This window comes from Crotalus tigris, unplaced genomic scaffold, assembly GCF_016545835.1.
Source record: "Crotalus tigris isolate CLP2741 ecotype Arizona unplaced genomic scaffold, ASM1654583v1 scf7180000024302.2721777, whole genome shotgun sequence".
Taxonomy (NCBI): Eukaryota; Metazoa; Chordata; class Lepidosauria; order Squamata; family Viperidae; genus Crotalus; species Crotalus tigris.
In genome coordinates, this window is record NW_024100474.1 from 2,341,916 (window position 1) to 2,360,778 (window position 18,863).

An 18,863-nucleotide genomic window follows, 5' to 3' on the forward strand; every position below is an offset into this window, starting at 1 on the left:
AACCTACAACATTAAGACATCAGTACGTATTAATTTGGAGTCTTTCTTCCAAATTCGTACTCTATGAACATTTAATAAAAGTTCACGCATAATTTAGCCTAAACTGGAGTACAGAATAGTACTGGACCCATGAATTAAATTATATATGGCAAGGGACAAAGTACAATTCCACCTCTGTCTACAATCCAGCTGGTTTGAAACTAGATCAGTGATGGCGAACCTTTTAGAGACCGAGTGCCCAAACTGCAACCCAAAACCCACTTATACATCGTCAGGTGCTGGGTGGGTGTGGCCCAGTGGGTGGGCGTGGCCCATTGGGTGGGCGTGGCTGCAGTGGTAATAGCAGACTGGGTGGGACTAAAAAGTTCAATCGATCAATTCCAACTTTACATGATCTTTTTTTTTTCCCGTGAGAAGTTGAAATTGACTGATTGATTGAACCTTTTTTTTTTTTGTACATGGCGGCAGAGGCCTAAAGCGAAAAGGTTTTATAAAACCCAGCTGAAGGCCTAGGACTGGGGCGATGGCGCGCGTCCCCACAGAGAGGGCTCTGAGTGCTGCCTCTGGCACCTATGCCATAGGTTCGCCACCACTGAACTAGATCTTACAGAGGGAGCATCTTGAAACAACATAATCAGCTTTCCCCACCAGCATGTCCCAAAACAGAAGATACAGGACAAAACCAGCACTAAACAAACACTACTTAGAGTCATTTTAAAGATCATTTTCACGCTGTCCAGTTTCTCCTGCTTCATGATTTTCCTAAAGGAGTAAGGTATGGCATAGCAGAAGCTGAGTAATGGCATTAAAGGATAGTTTCTACTTGGAATATTTTCAATAAACAGTTCTTATTCAGCTACTGCCTACCCTGTACTTTTTCATGTGAAAATTATTGGCCAAGGGGAAAGAAATGAGCACATGACTTTATGAAGACTTTCCATTCCTTTCTTAAGCTTGATTTTACAGACCACCATCCAAATTCTTAGCACTAAAAGAATGTTCCAAAACTTTATATAATACCACTTTGTAATATCTTTGTAAGACTACACTTGCAATACTGCATCCAGTTTCGGTCACCATGATATAAAAAAAGATGTTGAGACTCTAGAAAGAGTGCAGAGAAGACCAACAAAGAGGATTAGAGGACTGGAGACTGAAACATATGAAGAATGATTGAAAGAATTGTGTATGTCTAGTTTAATGAAAAGAAGGACTAAAGGTGACATGATAGGTGTTCCACTATTTGAGGGGCTGCCACAAGGAAGAGGGGTCAATCTATTCTCCAAAGGACCTGAAGGCAGGACAAGAAGCAATGGATGGAAACTAATCAAGGAGAGAATTGATCTAGAACTAAAGAGAAATTTCCTGACAGTTAGAACAATTAATCAGTGGAAGGAGTTGTAGCCAGAAGTTGTGGGTGCTCCAACACTGGAGACTTAAGAAGAGATTGGACAACCATTTGTCTGAAATGGTATAGGTCTCCTGCTTGTGTAGGGGGTTGGACTAGAAGATTTCCAAGGTCCCTTCCAACTCTATTGTTCTGTTCTGTTCTAATTGGGGAGGAATAGGGTGTTTCATAAGAAAACAATTTTTCAAGTAGTTTCCTATTTGATCAGAATTCAACAATTGCACATCATTCTTTACATAGAAAGAGTGGATTCATACTCCAGTAAACATCACAAATTCAAAATACCCCCCCCCAAAAAAATCTGGAGGTAAAGAAAAGGAATAACCTGCTGAATGCACACTACCCTCCCTCACCCCAAGTTCAACTGAATATAAATATGTTTTGTTTTTCAATGGGCACAAGCAAAGAACCATAAGCAAGTCTACTTTGTATGAGAGGATAACTTCTGCATAGTTCCCTTCCAATTTCACACGTTTGCACAAATCCTCCGTTTCATATGCATACATGAACTCACATACAAGACTGTAGATTGCCTTAACATGCTTATGCGTACATGTTACAAAAGACAAAAAATGGTAACTAAAGGATATTATGATCTTTTTTTAGAAAGTCATAATCTGTCTTCCTTCATTAGGTATTTGATGTATAATAGAAAAACAGAGAGAACACTTTGAAACAGATTAGATTTCCTAAGTACCAGTAGTTGTAATCTCCTTAAATATATTAATAAGAGATTAGGGCAAAAATCTTCCACTAAAATATATAAACTGATTTCTTGCTTTGTAGAACGTGTTTATAGGAAGAATAAAAAAAGTTCTGTTTTTCAGTTGCTTAGGTGCATTTCACATGCAACTGACTCTCAATCAACTTATCTAGTTTTCTTGAAAAGCTAGAAGCATTTTTTATTACAAAGTTTGATTTTGAAATACAAAGTTTCATTTGGATAGCATTACTTACCTTATCAAGCAGTTCTTTTGTCTCTTTAGTTAGAGGATCATGAGAAAACTTACATTTGTCACCGTGGTAGCATTTTGCTCCTGTGTGATAGAACTTGCAAGGAAATTCATGTAATCAAATATTAAGGAAACTAAACAAGATAACTTTTAATACTAGTGAAATTCCCATAATTTTGGTATTACTTTCTTAAAAAGGTTTATTGTAACATATGCTTAAAATAAATTCCTGAAGAATCAAGAGAATTGTGGCCGCTTCCAAAATGGCACCCGCTTCCAGAACAGTAACATGCAACCTCTGAATATGAGGGTTGTATGGTAGCTCAGCTGCTTCTCCATCTGATAGGCAATTTTTGGAAAAGGAAAGTGGACTGGTATGATGCAGGGGAGAGAGGAAGCCCAATTCTGTTGGATCCAGTGACAGGAAGCAGAGCATAAAGTACCTCAGTGGGTGGAGGAAATCCTTGGAGACCTGGGGCAGGTTACGTGTGAGTTGGGGAGGTGTTGCAGAGTAGCCTGGGCCTTCCCAGGGCTTCCTCTACCCCAAGGAACCCCATGCTGCACATAACAACTGCAACAGGGAAAGTAAGGATTGTGGTTTAGTGAGGGAATCACATGGGCACTTCACTTAATGACTGCCACAACCTCTTTGGAAGCAGCCACAATTCTCACAATTCCTCAGGCATTTATTCTTAACCATATGTTACAATAAACTGTAAGTTGAGGACTACTGTATTCATAACAAAGTTTAAGCAAATTTAAGCAGGGGTTAGAGAAATAAATAAAAGAAAAAGAGGGAATGCATTGCTAAAAAGCTTTTCCATAATGCTTTTATTTATGTTTTATTATTAATCATTTCTCCTACTTTGCTGTATCTTTAATCTGGTGCACCTTTCTAAAAATTGTTATAAATTATTCTTTCAAAAGGGGGAAAAAAGAATACATTTCTAAAACTGTTACTTACTTTACATTAAATGTAATATTTAAAGAGCCGAGGTGGCGCAGCAGTTAGAGTGCAGTACTGCAGGCCACTTTAGCTGACTGTGTTCAGCAGGTCAGCGGTTCAAATCTCACCGGCTCAAGGTTGACTCAGCCTTCCATCCTTCCAAGGTAGGTAAAATGAGGACCCAGATTGTTGGGGGCAATGTAAATATATATATACATTGTTTACTGGTGTACACCGCTTAGAGAGGGTATATAAGTCTCATAAATAAATAAATAAACATAAATAATAAAGCCTCTAGTCCTTAGAAACATCTACATTCTATTATAAATGGAACATTTAAAGTATTATGATCACTTCAGCTTTGATCATAATATGACTGAGACATTTTTGTCAAAGGATATTATGCATGTAAATGCAGTTTTCCCCTTTGGAACAATAACCCTGAATGTAAAATTTACAGATTTCTTTTTTCTTTTCTATTTCTGCGTCATGATCAAATTTACACTGATCTCCCTGTAACGTAAAGACAGATTATAAGTTTCAATAATGACTTTTTACATTTCATACTGTTTTATTTTACCCCACCAAAGAAAATTAAAAATTAATTTTACATCAAAAAGATAAACTGAATTGCAATTATATGAAGATTATGAAACTAGAAAACAGATTATATTCTATTAACACATTTACATATTGATGGGGCTGCTAAAGAAACTATATTCAGTGATGCAACAATATCTAAGAGCTAACTAGTAGAATGTATATATGCAATACTAAATATGAAAGTTCACATGAAATTTTAGAAATAGTGTGACCAAACAAAACATACGCACCAATCTTTGTATTATTCTAAGCAATAATTTTCTCTAGTATCATTTATATTGAATATACAAAAAGTTTCCCCAAATCTAATAAATGCTGGATATAATTTTTATATAATTAATTTTTATGGCCATTGGGTTTTGATTACCATATGAATGGATTTGGCAGGGTAAAAATTACATAATAAGTAATTAAACTTTAAACTTTGAACAAACTAGAATACAATCTATAAATTGTTACTTTCTTTGAAGAAAAAAGTACAATCATATATTCACCTTAATACAACGGGCTTCTAAGAAATATTTACAAATTTGTTTTCCCTTGTGTTCCACCGTATGCTGGTTTATGAATGCCTGACTCATAGTTGGCCATTTCTTTATTGGCTTCATTTCCTGTTAAACAAAGGCTCCATTTTAATGTGGTTATTTCTCAAAGGTTATTCAAAAACAAAACAGTCACAATGACAAGATAAAATATCTATTCATGATTAAACTTATCATTTATTTATTTATTAAATTTATTTGCTGCCATCTCATTTCAAAGTGACTCTAGGTAGCTTACAAAATTAAAAGCATTTTAAGAAAAGATAAATATTTCTAAAACAATAAAAATGAAAATTACAATGAAAAATATAATCATAGTTAAAAGATGGGGAGGGAGGGAGCAGGATGTGCAGAGGGGAGATAGGATTGCTTCTTAATTCATCAACCACATCTAGTGTGATGCTCCTCTGTTAGAGCCCCAAGCCATCTGGAGAAGCCAGGTCTTCAGATCCTTATAGATGGTCAGAGAGTTGGAAGCTGATCTCACATCCAGTTTCCACGCATATATACATATATATGAACAAAATTCTTATCATAAAAGATACCAATGTTGGGTACAGCTGTATAGAAGGATCCCATCTTTATGAACAAGCAAGTAATAAAAAGCTATCTTGAAAATCAAAATACAATAAAATTTATTTTTTTTAAAGTACCAAGGATATGAAAGTGACAATTCAGCCACTGGCTGTTTTCCAACCAATTTTTTCCTGCTATTAAGCTCACCAAGATTATATTTATATTAGTCTGATTTTGCAAATGCAGCTATCACTTACATTTATCTTAATTACCGTATATTCCGGCGTATAAGATGACTTTTGAGAGTGTTGAAACAGCCTCTGAACTCGGGGGTCGTCTTATACGCCGAGTTGTCATACGCCGGAAATAAGGTAATTTCTGGCGTATAAGACGACTTTCTAGGCATGCGACTCGGCGTCGATCGTCTTGCGACCCGGCGTCAAACTCAGGTCGTCTTATACGCCGGGTCGCCCTATACGCCAGAATATACGGTATGTTACTTTTTTTTCATAATGCAATTATGTTAGTTCTAAGGCTACTGAAGGAAAAGTAAAGCATTTTACAATGTACAGCTTTAATAAAAACCACTATTTTTAATGCAATAAACAATTTTCACTTGACTTACTTCCTCAGATCCTTTATTTATCCCTCTTCCTCTTCCACGATCTTTGCGTTTCAGTTTCTTTTGCATGTTGCGTCCTCGGCCAATACCATAACTATTGCTCATTTGTGTAGCACCTAAAAGATTACAAATTTCTGGATGAACATATTAATTTATTACTTATTATGATACAGAAGAAAAACTATATTGTATATATCACTTATATTTTTCTATGTAGTGATTATTCATTAAACTTGATATAGTGCCAACTTTAAAGTGTCTTGGCATTTTACAGTAAATTTAAAATAATTTAAAAAATTAAAATAGGAAACAAATAATATCTACTGATAAAGTTGACTGTTAATTTAACTGTTAAAAGTCTGTTCAAAAAGATGACTTAAGGACCATTTGAAAATTAATAAGGAAGTTGTATCTTCAATTCTGTAAGAAACTAGTGTATTCCAAAGAACTAGAATAGCAACATAAAAAGCTTGATCCTAAATGCCAGCAGATAGATTGCAGCAACAAGTAGCAAGCATTTTTAGATGGACTGTGGAGCTTCATCTAGAATTTTTTTTTCTTTCAAACAGCCTTGGCCCAATCCATGTAGAGTCTTTTATTTTGCCCAGAAGCAAATTGGCAAACAAAACACAATCTCTTTGTGTTCTTCCAGGAACCAACCTCACTTCTAATTTCTGTACAAATAAAATGTCCAGAGTAGACAACTGGTACATTAGGCCTGGAGGCTACCAACACATGTACCAGTTTTAAGGTTATTATTTAAAGGATTTTTAAAAATTTTCTAAGATTATAAAGTAACAAATTGTTATTTGCTGTTTATAAATTTGATATACTTTAAAAAATTACTGAAGATACTGCAGTTTATGTATAATACACAACTGCATTGTGCTGGGGTTTTTATTTTGATAAAGCCTTCAGTGAAATACTCCTTTAGCATAGCTTTCCAAAATAGCATCATATGTCTAATCACTTATTTATTTAAGAAAAATGTATATGGCCGCCCAATTCAGTCTCAGCGACTCTGGGCAGTTCACAAAGATAAACACCCAATATAAAAACAATAAAAAGCAATAACACACAAACACACATACCCTGCTCTCTGGCAACAATCAGTCAATCAATCAAGCCACTTGATGGGTTCCATCCCATTCTGGGGTCTCCAGGCCCATTGGCAAAACCAGGTCTTCAGAGCCTTGCAAAACTCATCCCAATGGAGTTGCCGTGCTATCTGAGACAGCTACTTAGCTGGCCATCTAAACATTTCTGATGAGGCAAATTGGCCAGCCTCAAAATTTCCAATGGAGGTACCAAGACTGAGCACCTCATTTTTCCACACTGAAGCACCATTTCATTTGAAAGAATGTACTCAAGGCAGCCCTTCAAAAGTACTGCTTTGCATAGGCATATGTGTGAACGGGAAGTTGCTAGGAAAATTCTCAAAATTTAGTTTATAAAACAATTTAATTAATTTTGGCAACTCATGGCAAGTTATATTGCCTATAATTTTATTGCCTATAATTTTTATATAAGAAAAATATTTTGTAAGTTATTCCATACTTAAATATTATGTCCCCAAATCTGCATGCATCATAATAGACCATCTATTATCTAGACTCCTTTCAGTGAAGATTCAGACCTTGGCATGGAACTGAAACAGAAGTATGCTTTTGGATGATCTCTAGTAGGAGTGGGATGGGGATAGTCCATATATCATGGCTCTACTTGGCCTCTTGGTGGCCTCTGATACCATTGACCATGGTATCTTTCTGGATCAGCTCCATAAGGTGGGAGTGGATGGCACTGTATTGTGCTTGGTCTCTTCCTTCTTCCCCAGCTGAAATCAGTTAGTGTTATTTGGGAGTGAGCGGTCCCTCCCTTGACCCCTGCTATGTAGGATTCCATAGATTCAGTAGTCTCTTCACTCCAGTTTAGTATCTACATGAAACTACTAGGAAAGAATAACTATTGCCATGGGATGAGATATGATCACTACAATATGCTGATGATACTCAATTATTCATCTTTGTCCTTGGCAAACTAAGCGTGCAATTGATATCAGTCTCATTGACTGGAGGCTGTGGGGGAAATGGATGGGGAACAACAGGCTTCAGCTGAACTCTAGCAAGACTGAGTTTTAGAAGTCTCCTCAATCTGAGAAAGTATCATCTTTGATGTTGTCTGGGATTGCATAGCCCCAAATAGACATTGTGTACAATCTGGGGGTTCTTCTGGATTCATGACTCCTGTTTGGTAGCCATTGTGACTAGGAGAGCCTTTGCACAACTTTGTGTTGTGCGCCAGTTGTGTCTATTCCTCAATTGGGAGGCTCTATTCTGAATTACTCATGCCCTGATCTCCTCCTGAATGAACTACTGAAATGCATTCTACATGGGGCTACTTTTGAGAAGTATTCACAAGCTTCTACTGGTACAAAATACAGTGGTGAGACCAAACGTGTGCTTCTAGAACTCGCATATCTTACATCTCTGCTCTGTGATTGCCAGTTTCTTCCAGGTTCAACTCAAAATGCTGTTTTTTACCTTTGAAGTCTTACATGGCATGGGGCTGGGTCATTTGTGGAACAACATCTAGCTATCCAATCAGGTCTGGCAGGAAGGGCAGGTTACAAATTACATCTGCTAAGGAGTTCCATCTGACAGGACCCCAAAAGTGAGCCTTCTCTGCTGCTTTGATGAGATTAGGTAGACCCTACTGACTTTCCGGAAATCTCTTAAAACATGGTTTTGTCAGCAGGCTTGGGGATCCAATATAAATAGAGAGTTTAATATAACTATGTGGATCTTGAATGCACTCTCCCATTCATTCTCCAGTGAATGTATTTATATTTTTAATTTTAAAATAGTTTTTAAGGCTCTGTTTTTAACTGTTTTGTTTCAACTGTATGCCATCCAGAGACATATTCATGAAATGGGTGGCTATATAAATTATATAGATAGATACTACTATGTGGCCATATTGAGCTTATTGCCAAAATAACGCATACAGTACTTTAATTATATTACTTCTGGCCTATTGCAATGTGCTTCATATAAAGCTACTTTTAAATATTCTGAAATGGTCTAGGAGACTGCAGTTCATTTACTACTAAATGCTGCATAATTGGAGTGTAAAACTCTCTTGCTAAAATAGTTGCATGGGCTTATAATTTGTTTCTGAATTTAATCAAAAGTGCTGGCATTATTGACTTTTAAAGATCTGAAAGGTTTATGGGCAGGATATTTAATGGATTGCTTCTGTATCAATACTACATGTTGAAATAATTTTCAGAGTATTCTTTGTACATTTCAAAACTCCACAATCTGTATGGCTGAAATAAAAATGTCTGTTTGATAAATTTATGTAGGCTTTATTTTTTAAATAATTTTATTTAACTTATCAAAATATAAAATATAAACAAATAGACATACATCTCACTCATATATAATCTTGCTTTATTTAATATTTAAATATTTTATTGCTATTTTTGTAATTCTGTTTTTTTTGTTTGGGAGTTACATGGGACCCTATAGGATAAATATGTTCTAAATAAACAAATTAATGTTATTACTAAGCCTACTTGAAGCTGTTTTGATTACCAGCTATATAATTAAGTGCAATCAACTACCATCTAAGAAACAGAGTGCTTTCTGAAAATAATGAAATTGTCCACTTCCAATTTTAATGTTCTGATAACTTAAATTTGGTTAAACAGTAAAGTAAGTATTCACATTGTTTTTTAGGCAGGAAAAACTTAATTGTGCTTTTAATGTACTTCTTCTGTGTATTAGCTGAGGAGCAGTTTGGAATCTTTTTGTACAAGACTATTTAATCGTTACACATAAGACTGAAGTTGCAAAATCAATTCATTTAATCTCCAAAGTTTCAGGTTTTTCAGATCTATGTTCCATGTTTAATTTACGGGAAAAATTCATTTCTCTAGAATGACTAAACACATGACAGAATTCAAGAACTGTATGGGAAAGGGACTTTTCAGTAATAAAATATCTGCTCCTACTCTGTTTTCCTTTCCTTTAATAAAGATAAAAGAATTCTCTGCTTTGCACCTGATCTTCAACTGAGCAGAGTTCTCTTTTTCTTAAGAAAAAGCACACTTTTCACTGAAAGGCATCAAAGAATATGTATCAATGGCAGGAATAATGCTAGCCATTCTCAAGTTAACATGCTTACTTACAAAAATTACATTAACTGGACTTCAGGTAAAAGCATTCCACATATAATTCCTTTTTTATTAATATGTAATTGTCATACTGGAATAATATAACTATGTTGTCTATGTTCTCTTATGTTAAAATTTCTGATTACTTATAACAGAATGAACCTTTTTGGATATAAAAAAGCAGTTGATTGGAATACAAAAGTCATAAGGTAAATGAACTTATAAAAATATAATTAAACTCACTGGAAATATAATGGTGACACGATTAATGGTGAATGACTATTGCTGCTAATGGATTAATAGTGAAGTACTGTAATAATAACATGACTCTGTATTCTATTCTGCGTAGGTAGGTACTAACTCAGATCTAATAGTTCTTTGATAACTGACTTACCTTTGTGAATCCCTTTCATCCCTTGCTTTTTCCCTGGTTCTTTTGAAATTGGAGCTTCTAACTCATTAGTTTCTTTAGCTTGTCTATATTGCTTTAACTGGTCAGCAAAATCTTCTTTTTCATCTTCATTGTAACAAAAATCATCACTGTAATTATCATAATCTTTGCTTTTTGTTTTTTTATTATGCTGTATCTTCTGCGAAGGGGTATATTTTCCTGAAATATGCCCATGCTGGATGAAAGATAAAGATAATTAGAAGTGTATGAGAATATTAATTAAGAACAAATCTCTAGTATATGGTGTAACAAGACACATCAAGATTCTACCTGAGATTTACTAGTATATATACTGTAGCATTTACTCTTCTAATGTTTTCTTTACTGTAATTTTTAAAAAATATACTATCAGCATATTACCAGCATATTTTTAAAAATGGGAAGAAACTGTTTCTAGCGATGATCACCCCAGACAAATTGATAGTTACTGAGGTAAGGTGCCTGCTCATTTAATTATGAGTAAATAGTAGTTTTGAAAGATTTGAAAATGAAATGGGTTTAATTTTTTAAAATGTTCCCCCCACATTGTGTGTGTGTGTGTGTGTGTGTGTGTGTGTGTGTGTGTAGGTCTTTGGTTATTTGGGTTTTCTCCTGCGTCAAATTGGAAGTGTCTTGGCGACGTTTCGACGAAATCTCATTCGTCATCTTCAGGCTGCTGTTTTCGGCTTTGTGCTTCTAGGAGCAATGTGTGATCGTAGCTGTTTCTTCCTTTTAACTGTCAGTGGGGGGTATGAACTGATTGGATGAGAGCTTGGCTGTGTTCTGATTGGATGGAGGTGTGTTCTGATTGGTTAGGAGCTTGGCTGTGCTCTGATTGGATGGGGGGTTGGTTGTGCTCTGATTGGATGGGGAGGTTGGCTGTGCTCTGATTGGTTGGGGGAGTGTTCTCTTTGGGTGGGGACTTTGTTGTGCTCAGGTTAGTCTGAGTTGCATGGGGATGTGAGATGGTGAGCTGCATTGCTATTGTTTGGCTTCACGTTCGTGGTCGTGCCTTACAACCATTCATTCAACAATGGTTCAAAGTTATGACAGCCTTGGAAAAAGTGAGTTGTGACTTATGAAAAATTACTTACACTTATGACTGCTGCATTCCTGCGATCATGATTGCAATTCAGTAGCTTGGCAATTGGCTCGCATTTACTGCCAATTGCAACATCCTGTGATCATGTGATTTCAATCTGTGATCCGTTTTGCCAATTCCCAGCAAAAAAATTGAAAAAAAATACCCACCAGGGAAGCTGGATTTTGTTAATGACATTATGATTTGCTTAACAAGTGCAGTGATTCATTTAAAGACCACTGTAAAATTGCCATAAATTTGAGTCTAAGCTGATTTATGACTGCAATGACTAATGACAGAAATTCCAGTCCCAATTGTGGTTGTAAGTCAAGGACTACCAGTATTATATTTACAGTACTTATCCCTTACTTCCACATTGTGAAAAGAGTAACAAGGAACTAGATTTATTTAGGGAATAAATAAATAAACTATAATTACATATTTTGAAAATGATACAATGCACTTATTTCTCTAAATTAATTCAATATAATTAATTCCCTCTTTTGAGAAAAATGGACGTTAGTCTGGGTAAGATCAAGCAATTATTTAAATAGTGTGGAAAAATAAACAAAATGAAGTTCATTTTGAAAGCTGTCTGTACCTGAAGGAATGAAGACTCATAATCTCTATAGAATCCAGCTCCTTTCTTATGAGATCTTTCTGTACGTTCAGCATCAGAGTCAATGCTGTAGTCAGAACTATCATCACTAGAAGGTGAATTATGCTGAAAAGGAAGAATAGTATCATTTATACCAGTGGTTCTCAACCTTTCTAATGCCGCGACTCCATAATACATTTCCCCATGTTGTGGTGACCCCCAACACTTATAAATGACTGGGTGCCAGGGGCGTGGCCAAAGAAAAGGGGGGAAAAATGGCGGACAGCCTTGTTTGACGACCCCCGTGAAATGGTCGTTCGACCCCAAATGGGGTCCCAACCCACAGGTTGAGAACCACTGATTTATACAATGCTTGTTATAGTATGATCATATAGTGTGTGTGTGTGTGTGTGTGTGTGTGAGAGAGAGAGAGATTTCATACACATCTATCCGTATGATTGACATTACTACGAGTAAGTATATCTGAACAAAAATGAGTGCAAGCTAGGGTTATACAAGGCAAATTAGCACAAGGACTGGTTTATCACCAATTAAGGTAGGTTGTTCATATAGTTTTATGCAGTATTGGAACACTTAATGAGCCTTGCCAGTACTTATTTCAGTTCACATGGGAGTAAGAATGTTAGAAGCGGCATGTGATGATAGCTCAGTGGACTGCTTTCTAGGCTATTTTGTAATCTGTAGGGAACCTCACCTTTTGAAGGAGTTAATTTTCAGTGAACTAATTAAAGCAAAGGCATTCCAGTATAGTTTTACGTTTTGTTTAAATGGATAAATAAGTATTAGTTAGAAATAAACTGCACAGCATGCTGAAGAACACTTCATACCTTGTGTTTATCTCGTCTTCTCCTTTTTGATTTTTTCTTCTCTTTTTCCTTTTTGCGCTTCTTTCGTGATTTTCTATGAGATTTTTCATTTTTAGGTTTATCTTCAACTTTTGTGCCTTCTTCTTCCTTATCTTCTTCAAGTCCAGCATCATCTATTTCACCATCTTCAAGTTCACCATCTTCTCTGCTTAAGAAAGATAAAATTAGATAAAATAAGAATTTGGAAGATTCCAAAAAGCAATGGAAAATTGTTTTATGTCCATGTGTCTATTAGTCAAAATAGTGACATACATTTAAATATGCTCACCTTAAATTAACATCTAGAAATATATTTATATTTCATATTTATTTATTATATTTCTTATATCAGACCATACAATTGCAATTTTCTTAGTATTATTTTAATAAATATATGTCTTGTAACTAATTCTCAAAATAGTTCAGAACTACTATATAATTCCTAATCACCAATATCTATATAAATATATTAATGAAGTACTAAAGGTAGACCTTGACTTACAATCACAATAAAGACCAGACTTCTGGTTATATGTTGTTACAGTCATAAGTCAAGTCACCACGTGACCAGCCCTGATTTCTTAATGGCGGCTATTAAGCAAATCACTATGCTCATTTAGTGAACACCATGGTCATAAATGCAAACCGATTCTTCTAAAAGAGCAGTTTTGCAGAAAACTGGCAAAAAATGTCAAAAATTGCAGTCATGTGACCATGGGATCTCCAACAATTGTTAAAGGTAAGCTGCTTGCTTGTGCCCAACATGTGGTCATGTGACAAGAATATATGTTTATATGTGGGATGATGTGTTATGATGGCCTGAAGTGCTTTACAGGCTGTTTGTTAATCACTGTTGTAGGCCCATCATAATTTTGGATGTTAAATAATTAGTCACAAATCAAGGACTACTTGTAGAAGATTACAGAAAGTAGCAAAAGTAATAAATAACAAAATCCAACATTACAAATTATTTAGATCTTTTTCAATGGTACAATCATTACAACATCTGCTAGAAGATTAAGACATTTTGATTTAAAATCTGGAAGAAATATTTTTGGAGACAATGAAGTATAAAGATTAAGCTGTGACACTATATGCAGGGAGACCAGTTTCTATTCCTATTCTTAGCCCTACATCACAAAATTGCTGTTGTGGGACAAAAATACAATTTGTTCTGAACTTAGTTAGTAATACATATGAGATTAAAAAAAATGCTAAAAAAATAACAAATTAAATGAATTATCCATTTATTATATAACATATAATTATATTACAATAAATGCAGAAAACATATAATTATGAAATATTATATATTATAAATGGATTAGCTTACTCAGTTAAATAGGCCAAATGTTATTTTTAATATTATAAGTTTCTATTTTCTTTGTCTGAAGTTTACTTTACATAAATTATAGTTATGTGTTATTTTATTTTTGCTTAATTCAAGACAGCATATACACTAATGCTCCACTTCAGATTTTCTCCAGAGCAATCTTGTGAAATGAGCTAAGAGCATGACTGATCCAAAGTCCCTTAGCTGGATTTCATGTTTAAGGGAAGACTAGAAGACTATCTTCTGGTTTCTACCAACCATCTTAGCTCTACTGTATACCAAACTGACTCAAACAATTTAAAATTGCTTGTATTAACTTAAAATTGTATTCATGGCTATTATAATTTATGCTTTTTAAATTGTATTAAGGGAAAAATTTTGGCATAGTTTTCTATGTTACAACTTAAAGTTAAGGTTGATGTAGATTTTAAGAATATCAGAAGTGATGCGCTGAAAATATGGAACAGATATAAACCCTGACTGTGCCTGAAAATGCCTTTATGGATCTCAGCACAGGAAACATAAAGGAAAGAATCCATACATAAAGAAAAATGGTTAAAATATAGAGGGTTGATAGAATAGGAACATAGAAAACATAAGATAAAATCAAGAGAGCAATTTTCTGTTGAGGAATTTAGTTTTCATTTTTTTATATGTGTAGTTAAAAGAAAAATTTAAGGTAGATAATAGGACATTTGACATAGAGCATCAGAACAAGAATTTGAAACTGAACTATGTACAAATGATAAACATACAACTGCATTAAGTACATAAAGGTTCATTGAAATTTGAAGTGGAAGATGAACAAGTGAAAAAAGATTAGAATAAATTGGTATAAGAAGTTTGGAACAATATACTGACGGAACTGGGAAAATATATGATTTATGGGATTGAAACTTACATTAAGGTATAACTTAAAAGACAATTTTCATAAAATGATGTATCACTGATATATGACTCTAGAAAAATTGTCTAGAACGTATAAAAGTATTTCAAATTTGTGTTGAAAATGTGGACAATATGAAGGGTAATTTTATCATCCATAATGGACTTGTAAAAAAAAAACAGACGTTACTGGGTTCAAATACATATAAGGATACAAAGAATTTTAATGATCAACATTCAACTGAAACCAGATATTTTTTTTGCTGATATTAATAGTCAGTTAATAAGAAAAGAGCCATAGGAGATTATTTTTATGCATGATTCCTGTTGTAATACTTTTATATGTATAAAAATGGAAAGACTCTGAAATACCCACAATGGAGGAATGGTTGGAAAAGATGAAACAACTAGCAAAAGTGGCAAAATTAACTTGTTTGATCAGCAACTATATTTATCAGTGCCTGAAAACTCTTATGGACTTTTTGCTGAAAAAAAAGAAAGAAAAATTAATTTTGATTTATGAATCTGAATATTAAGATAAGATAACCTTTATTGTCATTTTTTTACTGTGGGCACAAAGCTTATGGAAACAAGGAAACATGATATAAATTTGGAAAAAGAGAGTAAAATATAAATGCATTTATAACTGCTACCAAAAAGTTTGGAAATTGCTTCTTTATAATCTTTTTTTTCTTTTTCTTTTCTATTCCTTCTATTTTCTTATTCACTATTCTTTGTTTCTTTGGTTTTTTTCTAATATTTGGATTTTTTTTATCTTGTTAAAAAGTTCTTCAATAAAAATTATACTAAAAACAATTCAAAACACATCCAAAGATAGATAGAACAGAAACTGCAGCCACTATTGTTTTATTTTCTGAGAGTGCCCTTTAGGGTCTATGTGGGGCCATAGGAAAGTCCCAGAAATACAAGATATGCTTGCAGATGGTATTTTATCATGTTTGCTACCATTTTCATAATTAAAACAGTGATTTTAGAAAAACCACTGGGTTAAGGAATTTGGCAGTCATTAAAATGGGTTAGCACAGTGGTTCTCAACCTGTGGGTCAGGACCCCATTTGGGGTCAAATGACCATTTCACGGGGGTCGCCAAACAAGGCTGTCCGCCATTTCCCCCCCCTTTTCTTTGGCCATGCCCCTGGCACCCGGTGATGTATAAGTGGTTGGGGGTCACCACAACATGGGGAACTGTATTATGGGGTTGCGGCATTAGAAAGGTTGAGAACCACTGGGTTAGCAGGTATACTGTTATTCATAAACAAATTGATACTTCAGAATATAATTATGCCTTGTAGTTTGAAATGGTGACTTCCAAAACCAAATCTATTTACTACTGAATAAACTAACCATATATCTCACACATTAGTAAATGATGCCTAAATCTGTCAGCAAAAGCTAGTATGATAGTCAGACAAAGATTTCCTATTGTTATAGACACCCTTTATTTTCACAATTAGTAAGAGGTACAGAGTTAAAGCTACATTTGAAGAATGAAGTGTTCTAGGTCATAATAATACACTGAATAATACACTGAGGCTTAACTCCCTTACTTTTATGCTCATCTAAATTGGCCTTTTCCAAATTGGCATTACCTTGAAATGTTGGACTATAACTCCCAAAATTACATATCAACTTCTGGGATTTGTAATCAAATACTCCAGGAAAATATCAAGTTGAAGGACAATTTAAAATGCATATAAAACTAGGAAAATTTTAGAACAAAGGAAAAAATTGTCATTCAACACAGCTAATGGAAACATTGGCACAGCTGGCAGAGAAACAGGGTGTGTTCAGAAAAGTGACTTAGCTCAGCCATGCAATAAGTTCCCTAGGGTATAAACGAAATCATCTTTGACAGTTTTCAGGCTACAGTTATATAAGAGTCTTAATGTATAAGTATTCAGATGTGTTTAATACATCCAGCTTCCAAAGTGAAGTTAAACAAGATGACCTTTTTAAAATGTAAGATGCTATAATTATACCTTTAATGTAATAGTTATTTAACAATACGCTGGCCTCAGGAACTCAGCTGATGTAATTTTAATCACAGTTTAGACATACAAGAACTTTATGTACAATATTTAAATTATAAAGTATACTTTTGCCATAGTAATGTCTATGTGTATATCATATTACAAAAGCAGAGTAACAGTGTAACAAGAATACATCTTATGCTGTTACTTTGAGAAAAAAATACTGTTTTGAAGATAAATTTCCAAAACCTATTTTTAACTTCATTCTATTAAGATTTTTAAAAGATTTAATGTGATAGAAACTAAACAGAAGCTACCTAATACAATGATGCAAAAATATATGCTTTCCATTATTTCAACTGAATTCCATAAAACTACAGCATAAATAGTTTTACATTTGAAACATCAAAATTTTTAGCTAATAAACTAAAATGTGATAATGCATAACCAAGAAAGGCTCTTTCCAAATTTTTAATAGCAAACTTTAACCAAACTTTTAATTACTCACTTAAAACATTTAAATTATATAAAAATAGTAAACATATCAGTGAAACCTGAACCCAATAACCTCTTCTTGCAATTAGTGATGTATTCATTTTCAAAAAGGACATTAGTTTAATCTGACAACTATAGAAGTAGCAAATATTTCCATGTGGCTGTAAATTTTTATGATACCTTCTAAGACATCAGTATCATGAACTTGCATGGAATATAACACTTGGGGCTGTCACTGCTAGTTCTATACTTGTGAAAAGACATGCTAATTGAATTTCATATGTTATCTTAAATTCAAAATTATTTTATATTATGAAGACAAAGATTAATGTATGCATGTTTTGGGAACTGTATTAGCAAACAGGTCGTTTGAGTTAATGTTAAAATATTTAAATGTTAAAATAATTACACATGAATAAGCTATATTTATAATTTAAGCTCTGTACACTAACTCCAATAGTCAAGAAATGCAGTTTCTGAGAGTTACTAGTGAATGATTTCAGCATTTATCTTATCTGTTCCAGATATATTTAGCTATGTCAGTGCCAGAATGGAACAGAAGAATAGGCAGCTGTATTTTTAAGAACTAAGATGGGTTAAAACATTGAGATCTGTCTTTAGATCATTTCATTGAAACAAAATGAGAGCTCTCTTGAAATGAAAAGAGCACATCCTTTGTTTCCTCCAAAATGTTACATGGAAGTCAGTGGACAACTATTTGAAATAGTTGAATGTGGACTTTCACTACTTGTTTTGAGATTCCTGACTTTTCTAATAAGAGAGAGAGAAAAAGAGAAAGAGAACTTCAAAATAAGGAAGTACAACTCTTGTCTACTATTCTCTCAAAAATAATTAAATAACCCCAACTTTAAAGTTATCCACTTAAAATATATTTCATTGATTAGAGACATCTTGAAGGTTAAAAGAAAAGAGTATAAGGAATTCTTAATGCATTTGTCATGGTTAACAGGAATAATTTCATTAGGGGCTATTTTGCAAAGTCATACAATTTCTAAGGCTTAGGTGTCCTTATTAGCATTAGTATAATTCCACTTATCTAAACAGATCCTCTTGTAGATTTAGATTAGCTGGTCAACATCAATATACTACATGAATATTTTTTTTAAATGTCTAATTTTACAGAAAAATAAGTTTGTTATGTTTTACATGCATCTTGCATTTATTATTACAGTTTGTCACTTATCATGGAAGTCATATGATAATTTGTTCTGGTTCTACTAATTAACATGCAAACTTTATCTTGCTGGACAGTTCAGTTCAGGTTGACTAATATTAAAAGTAACAATGCTGTACTGCTGTATTCATTTTGAAATACCCACTGTTTTATCAACAATTTAAAACACTGTAACTATGTTAGTGAAAAGTGCTGATTTGAAGGCATGATATATGAGGCCCA

General features: G+C 33.9%; 1 protein-coding gene across 2 annotated transcripts in view; it reads right to left on the reverse strand.

The window, feature by feature from the left end:
• Positions 1-18,863, reverse strand: part of ZC3H6 (zinc finger CCCH-type containing 6) — a 34,400-nt gene that overhangs the window by 9,482 nt on the left and 6,055 nt on the right. The window contains exons 2-8 of one of the 2 annotated variants that reach the window (XM_039324522.1): positions 12,725-12,908; positions 11,880-12,002; positions 10,162-10,393; positions 5,594-5,706; positions 4,405-4,521; positions 3,709-3,820; positions 2,366-2,475 (exon numbers count right to left, since the gene is read on the reverse strand). In XM_039324522.1, the coding sequence (XP_039180456.1) occupies positions 2,366-2,475; positions 3,709-3,820; positions 4,405-4,521; positions 5,594-5,706; positions 10,162-10,393; positions 11,880-12,002; positions 12,725-12,908 (991 nt within the window). Of the gene's footprint in view, positions 1-2,365; positions 2,476-3,708; positions 3,821-4,404; positions 4,522-5,593; positions 5,707-10,161; positions 10,394-11,879; positions 12,003-12,724; positions 12,912-18,863 lie in introns of both variants that reach the window. The other variant, XM_039324521.1, reaches the window with a different exon arrangement.